This window comes from Eucyclogobius newberryi, unplaced genomic scaffold, assembly GCF_026437365.1.
Source record: "Eucyclogobius newberryi isolate DKJ021-1_F unplaced genomic scaffold, fEucNew1.0.hap1 SCAF_14, whole genome shotgun sequence".
Classification (NCBI taxonomy): Eukaryota; Metazoa; Chordata; class Actinopteri; order Gobiiformes; family Gobiidae; genus Eucyclogobius; species Eucyclogobius newberryi.
This window is the reverse complement of record NW_027315768.1, coordinates 24,127,258-24,135,595: the sequence shown is the minus strand read 5'-3', so window position 1 is coordinate 24,135,595 and position 8,338 is coordinate 24,127,258. Positions and strand designations below refer to the sequence as shown.

Genomic DNA, 8,338 nt, shown 5'->3' with positions numbered 1-8,338 from the left:
GCATGAGCATGGGGCTGAGCATGCTGCATGGGGCTGAGCATGAGGCTGAGCATGAGCATGGGGCAGAGCATGGGGCTGAGCATGAGCATGGGGTTGAGCATGAGCATGGGGCTGAGCATGAGCATGGGGCTGAGCATGAGCATGGGGCTGAGCATGGGGCTGAGCATGCTGCATGGGGCTGAGCATGGGGCTGAGCATGAGCATGGAGCTGAGCATGGGGCTGAGCATGCTGCATGGGGCTGAGCATGGGGCTGAGCATGAGCATGGAGCTGAGCATGGGGCTGAGCATGAGCATGGAGCTGAGCATGGGGCTGAGCATGCAGCATGGGGCTGAGCATGCAGCATGGGGCTGAGCATGCAGCATGGGGCTGAGCATGCTGCATGGGGCTGAGCATGAGCATGGGCCTGAACATGCTGCGTGGGGCTGAGCGCGCTGCGTGGGGCTGAGCATGAGCATGGGGCTGAACATGCTGCGTGGGGCTGAGCATGAGCATGGGGCTGAGCATGAGCATGGGGCTGAACATGCTGCGTGGGGCTGAGCGCGCTGCGTGGGGCTGAGCGCGCTGCGTGGGGCTGAGCGCGCTGCGTGGGGCTGAGCGCGCTGCGTGGGGCTGAGCACGCTGCGTGGGGCTGAGCACGCTGCGTGGGGCTGAGCACGCTGCGTGGGGCTGAACACGCTGCGTGGGGCTGAACACGCTGCGTGGGGCTGAGGAGGAGGAGGCGGGCCCTGGGCTCTTGGCTGTGATAACTGGCCGCAGCCTGTTGCTTTGGCCCTGTTATCTCCCGCTCCGCGCCGCGGTGCAGGACCTCCTCCTCCTTCTGCCACGATTTACCTCATTCCTCTGAAAGTCCTCTTAAACTGCAGCGCTTTTCCATGGTGTCCCCGGGAGGATACTCTGGGTTTTATTTGATTCTACGGATACTATTGGCGCCCGTATGACAATGAAAGACGCGTGGTTTTGGAGTCACGTCTTGGGACTGTGTCTGTCGATGGTCGCTCTGTGTGCGCCGGGGCCCCTCGGGACAGGGGCCCCACATATCCAAAGCGCCAACCCTACAACAGACTTGAACTCGTCCTCCTCTGCACAGGAGGATGTCTTCACTGATGTCTACAGCCACAGCCCGTCCACATCACCGGGACACCGGCTGCAGCACCGGGGTGAGTGCAGAGGGCGCAGGGGCCGCTGGGTGAGGGACCGGGCCCGGGGGCGACAAGTGCAGCTCCCTTTGTGCCAGCCGGAGTGCATCATGGGAAAACACACTTCAAAACCAAACATTTACACAGTATCTAGAATGGATCAACGTGGTATCTGGTCTGTAGCAGGTGCATTTGGCTAAAATCACATTCACAAAGAACATTTAAACACGAGGCAACGTTTTAATCGATTCAATTCGACATTCTGATGGGACCGTTTGACCCAACAGCCACATAAAAGACTTGGCAACATGTTGGACAATCACAGAAGAATAACATAACATAAGATAACCTTTATTTGTCCCACAATGGGGAAATTCCACTGTTGCAACACAGATTAGGTACAGAAACATATTAGGCACAGAAGTATAATTATAAAAAAACTGATGTATTGTTAAAAAAAAAAAAACAGAAAAAACTCTTATACTCGTAATAAAAATAAAACTCTTATTTACAGCTGTTAAATGGACAGAAAATATTGCACCAGGGTGATTGACATCATGTAACAGTATTGCACATGGTTATGACAGTATTGCACATGATTATGACAGTATTGCACATGGTTATGACAGTATTGCACATGATTATGACAGTATTGCACATGGTTATGACAGTATTGCACATGGTTATGACAGTATTGCACATGGTTATGACAGTATTGCACATGGTTATGACAGTACTGCACATGATTATGACAGTATTGCACATGGTTATGACAGTATTGCACATGATTATGACAGTATTGCACATGGTTATGACAGTATTGCACGTGATTATGACAGTATTGCACATGATTATGACAGTATTGCACATGATTATGACAGTATTGCACATGATTATGACAGTATTGCACATGGTTATGACAGTACTGCACATGATTATGACAGTATTGCACATGGTTATGACAGTATTGCACATGGTTATGACAGTATTGCACGTGATTATGACAGTATTGCACATGATTATGACAGTATTGCACATGATTATGACAGTATTGCACATGGTTATGACAGTACTGCACATGATTATGACAGTATTGCACATGGTTATGACAGTATTGCACATGGTTATGACAGTATTGCACGTGATTATGACAGTATTGCACATGATTATGACAGTATTGCACATGATTATGACAGTATTGCACATGGTTATGACAGTACTGCACATGATTATGACAGTATTGCTCATGGTTATGACAGTATTGCACATGATTATGACAGTATTGCACATGATTATGACAGTATTGCACATGGTTATGACAGTACTGCACATGATTATGACAGTATTGCACATGATTATGACAGTATTGCACATGATTATGACAGTATTGCACATGGTTATGACAGTACTGCACATGATTATGACAGTATTGCACATGGTTATGACAGTATTGCACATGGTTATGACAGTACTGCACATGATTATGACAGTATTGCACATGGTTATGACAGTATTGCACATGGTTATGACAGTATTGCACGTGATTATGACAGTATTGCACATGATTATGACAGTATTGCACATGATTATGACAGTATTGCACATGGTTATGACAGTACTGCACATGATTATGAAGATGAATGAAATGTGCTGGCAGCATCACGTTATTATCATCAGAGGATTAGGTTATCAGTATTTTACAAGGCCTAAACTAAACTCTTTCTATTGAACACAATCAGTCATAGTTGAAGTGTTTGTCCCTGTCCTGACGTGAAGAGGTGACACAGCAATAGGCTTTTGTCTATTGCAGCCAAAACCACATTCCTCTGTCGACGTGTTATTGTTGAGGCAGAGGAAATATAATGATGGAGTCACACAAAGGAAGTGAATAGAAAAGTAAAAGTCAATTTCCGCTTGCAAAAATATAAAACACTTCATTGCAAATAATTACTGTAATAAGCCACATTATGATAATACATGTTGTTAGAATTAGAGTGGAGTCCTACTAGAGTGTTTGCTTGAAATAATCCAAACAAGTCGTCCTTCTCCTTCTATAAATAGTTTATTTAGAATAATAGGGGAAAGTTGGCAAAGTAAAATTAATACATGATTTATGATCGAGTTGGTGGATGAACTGAAGACTTAATCATTCAATTTAATTTTAATTCAACTTAAATGTGTTCTGTATTTTCTGTTGCAGTGTTGTGTACCACTTCTACTTAAACCATTACTATTACAAATACTGTTTATTATTATTTATTTACTTGACATTGCGCAGTAAATCCACTTCTTAAGGTTTATTGTTCCTGGTTATGTTGCTGCTTGCTGAGCACAATTTGTACATAAAGTAAATCCAAGTGTTTTACAGAACAAGACAAACTTATTCAAATCGTAACACAAAAACCTAAATCATGATTTTAATAAAAAAGGGTGCAAGTAGACCTTTTCAGTCATTTACAAAGCTGTTATTACCAGGCTACTACTTTTGTCATTTGATATTACACACAAAGGTCTATTACTAAAATAAAACTACATAACTGAAATAAAATTATACTAGAGTCTCGTCAAAGTGCACTCGACGGAGTTTAATATGTGATTTCAAACGTCAGCGATCATTTTTTGATTAGTCGACCAGTCAAAGGATTATTTATATTGTACATTTAAATTGAAAAGATTTTAACCAAACAAAGTGGATGACTGAATGCTTCTAGATAGAGAATATCTACTAATTTAAGTGTTTGCATTTTATTTTATTATTATTTTACATTTTGATTTACAAACGTAATTGTCTTAGTATAAAAAGTCTTCTTGCATGTGTTTTACAGTCTGTATTGTCCAGTTATGATTAAGATTATTTTAATAGTCGCCAAATATTGCATTACTGCATTCTAGAGTTCACTAAAAGCAGAGCAAAATGACTTTCTGCCTCTCTGAGATCATAACAGTTATGAACCGGGTGACACAGCGCTCCAAAGACAATGAGCAGCAGCACACACCCATTTCCAGGCTGATGGTTCTGAGCTCGCTCTGCACTCACTCCACTTTAGGAAGGAAATGACCCCGTCCCACAGGATGCAGACACGTCCATATTTAGGACTTTAAGCCTTTGTTTCCATTGACAACGGTGGTTTCCCATTGTTCTCCCCCTAAAGATTTGACTTCTGGACAATGCAGCAGCTCCCCTGACAGCATCTTCAACTTGTCAAGGAAATGTGAAGCTGCTTTTGAGTTACAGCTTGTGTTTTGAGCGCCCCCTTCTGGCAAAAAATCCAATCTGTTTTAACATTTCCACTCTCCAGCATTGTCAATTTACTCTTTAGTAGAAGCAATATACAGTCGCTTTTACCATAATGCAGTAAATAACCCTTTATATTTATTTTTTTGCTTCTACTGGTCTACTGCAACTGTAACAAAAATACTTTCCCCTTGGGCATAAATGAAAGTGATTTTGTCTCTGAAAGTACAGAAATGATACATTCTCAATAACTTTTAAACAAGTTAGATAGTCGTACATGCACCACATGTCACGCACACATGCAAAGTGTCCTGCCCAAGTACACAGCAACACTATGAACTTGGAGCTATAGGGATGTCAAGATGAATCACTTATCATCATATCATCATATCACTGTAAGAAGAACTAATCTTGAGATAATTAAAATCAATCATTACTCAAAAATAAGTTAATGTAAAGTTGTTTAATAATAATTATGTTGCTTTCTTTTATTAGAAAGATTGATTTGATTTCCATAAAGCTGGTCACATATAGAGGACTATTTGGTGATGGGAAGAGAATGGTCGCATCACTGTATCACAAAGATGGCAATTCAATCAATTTCCTCTGCAAACAGCAAATTATCCTGCTTTATTCTGTCTAAAAGCTGCTAATGCACGGGATTCTTATATTAGTTTTGCAGTCCAGGTTACTGCTCCTGGATGTGTTTTAAATGTTAACTTCAAACTGATTTCTACAATTAATACATACAATGCAAATCATGTATTGCTTGTCCTAAAAATCACAATATGATATTTTGCCAAAATTGTTCACCCCTAAGCTGTTTTTTAATTGTGGTGTTATTAATTGTGAATAATCGTAAAGTTGTGATGTTTTTTTTTACATTATTAGAACTAGGATAGTTGTTTTTTGGTGCTTTTACTAATACAGTCTTATTTTTGTATTTAGACGAGGCACAAACCTTTGCTGAAAGAAGCAGCAGTTCACTGGAATCCACAAGTCTGACTACTGAGCCTCCATCTTCATCTCTCTCCTCTTCCTCCACTACTGAGGCCTTCCACAGCAGCAGCAGCAGCACCCACAGCAGCACTGACGGGACAGACGGCACCCACAGCAGCACTGACGGGACAGACGGCACCCACAGCAGCAGCGACAGGACGGGTCGCACCCACAGCAGCACTGACGGGACGGGTCGCACCCACAGCATCACTGACGGGACAGACGGCACCCACAGCATCACTGACGGGATAGACGGCACCCACAGCAGCAGCGACAGGACGGGTCGCACCCACAGCAGCACTGACGGGACAGACGGCACCCACAGCAGCACTGACGGAACAGGCAGCACCCACAGCAGCACAGACGGGACGGGTCGCACCCACAGCAGCACTGACGGGACAGACGGCACCCACAGCAGCAGCAACAGGATGGATCGCACCCTCAGCAGCACTGACGGGACGGGCAGCACCCACAGTATCAACGGCGGGACGGGCAACACCCACATCATGGGCGACGAGACGGACGGCGCCGACAGCAGGACTGACGGGACAGACGGCATCGACAGCACTGACGGGACGGGCAGCACCCACAGTATCAGCGGCGGGACAGGCAACACCCATAGAAGCACTGACGGGACGGACGGCACCTACAGCAGCACTGAAGGGACAGGCAACACCCACAGCAGCACTGACGGGACGGACAGCACCCACAGCAGCACTGACGGGACGGACAGCACCCACAAAAGCACTGACGGGACAGGCAACAACCACAGAAGCACTGACGGGACAGGCAACACCCACAGAAACACTGACGGGACGGACGGCACCTACAGCAGCACTGACGGGACGGACAGCACCCACAGCAGCACTGACGGGACAGACGGCACCCACAGCAGCACTGACGGGACGGACAGCACCCACAGCAGCACTGACGGGACGGACGGCACCTACAGCAGCACTGAAGGGACAGGCAACACCCACAGCAGCACTGACGGGACGGACAGCACCCACAGCAGCACTGACGGGACGGACAGCACCCACAGCAGCACTGACGGGACGGACAGCACCCACAGCAGCACTGACGGGACGGACGGCACCTACAGCAGCACTGAAGGGACAGGCAACACCCACAGCAGCACTGACGGGACGGACAGCACCCACAGAGACCAGGGGCCCGTGGATTCCCCTGCAATGTCCTGGAAGCCTCGGGTTTGGACTTGGACTGAAAGCGAGGACTCAAACTTGCTCCGCGACAGTCCAGAAAGCACCTTAAGACTTGGAGACGTAACAGACTTTATTTCACAAACAGCCACTGACACGGACAGCGCCTACACGTCGACCACCATGAGCAGAGCAGGAGAGAGGACGCTACTTTCTCTTACCTCTTTTCAAAACAATAGCACCTCATCAGTTTTTACAGAAGACTCGCTTTCCAGTCAGCCATCTGCCACTTGGGCTCTTTCACTGCAAACTGAAGAGACTGAGGATTACACTCATACCATTTCAGTGCCCCAAACTGAAGTCACTGATACAGAACACCAAACTGACTCGTATAGAGAAACATATTCAGAAATGGGGCCTCCCGTATCATCTAGTGGGACAGAAACGTTAACAAATTACACAGAAAATGAGCAAACTTTTACTTCACAAGTGACACCCAATTTGACACCGTCTGTAGCCGTCACAGAGCACAGCGTAAGCCAAACTGAATTTGTAGTTTCCTCGACACCTCCGATGCTCTCTCCTGCCACTTTACCCACAAACACCTCCACCACAAACCGAGAGGAGAGTTACCACTATGAAACATCTACTGAAGTTTCAATAGAGGTCCTCAGTGTGAGCACTCAGACGCAGGAGGGAACAGAGGGGGTCCCATCCAGAACTGAAGAGGATTTAGTGGACTTTGGCCTGACCACAGCGCCCCCTACAGTCAGCAGCAGGACGGATGACGCTGTGACTGAAACGCCACTGCTCGTTACAGATGTTTTCCCCACAACTACAACCGTCACTGTAACAGAAAGGTACATGTTTCTCAATACAATCAGTATACCGGTATGTACAAATATATAGCACTTGGACAGGGCTCACTCTAGGCAAACTAGGGGGTTTTCATTGCAAAATTAAAAGTCTTCATGATGGGCTTTAGGAGATCTATTATCCAAAATGTACTTTTAGATACTAGTACGGTATTAGAGTCAGCTAAGTAAGTACCTGTATTCTTTTTACATGCAAGGACTCACATTTTAAAGAGTAAAAACAATTGCACATTCCACTTTAATGTGATCTAAACTGGCATCTTGCAAGATTTTGTATGTTTGAAAGTAACAGCATGTATATTCATTGGATACTTTCTGATGTTTTGTTGCATTCTTCCACAGATCTCAGCTGCACGAGGAAGCCGCTGTCTCCACCACAAGTGCCCCACTGTCTCACACTTCACCAACAAAACACGCCACAACCGACTCCGCCACTTCAGCTTCCCAAACGCAAGCAACCGTCTCCCATACGATACTTTCTACCAAAGCATCTACGCCAGAACAGCAGACGAGTACAGCCTCCCCTTCCCCCAGTGTAGCAGCCAGTAATACCCCAAAACCCACCACGAACGCCCCTACTAAAGCAACCACGCTGCCGCTCGAGACAAGCACAAGTCCCCTGGAAGTGACCGCCGCAGCCCACACCCGAGTTACCACTACCGCCTCCACAAACGGGACGCCAACCCAGAGCACCGAGAGCCAGAGCACGTGCAGACGGGCCGGAGGGGAGAAGACGCCGCTTTTCACCACCACAGCCACTGCTATTCAACCTCCCCCACCGCCTCAGAGTGAGTGCAGCTCACCTTTTATTCCTTTTCTGTCTGTGCTTTTGACATGCAGGTTTTTAAATATTACAGCTAGAATATGAAATTGACCTCACTACAGAGGGTGATGTTGAGATTAATTGGGGAATCGATATTTGTGATTATTC

The 8,338-nt window shown here is 46.0% G+C and overlaps 1 protein-coding gene across 1 annotated transcript in view; it reads left to right on the top strand.

Moving 5' to 3' along the window:
• The first annotated feature begins 942 nt into the window (after positions 1-942).
• Positions 943-8,338, top strand: part of heg1 (heart development protein with EGF-like domains 1) — a 29,916-nt gene continuing 22,520 nt past the window's right edge. Inside the window, exons 1-3 of the mRNA XM_072444125.1 lie at positions 943-1,159; positions 5,322-7,392; positions 7,750-8,195. Of these exons, the coding sequence (XP_072300226.1) occupies positions 943-1,159; positions 5,322-7,392; positions 7,750-8,195 (2,734 nt within the window). The remainder of the gene's footprint in view (positions 1,160-5,321; positions 7,393-7,749; positions 8,196-8,338) is intronic.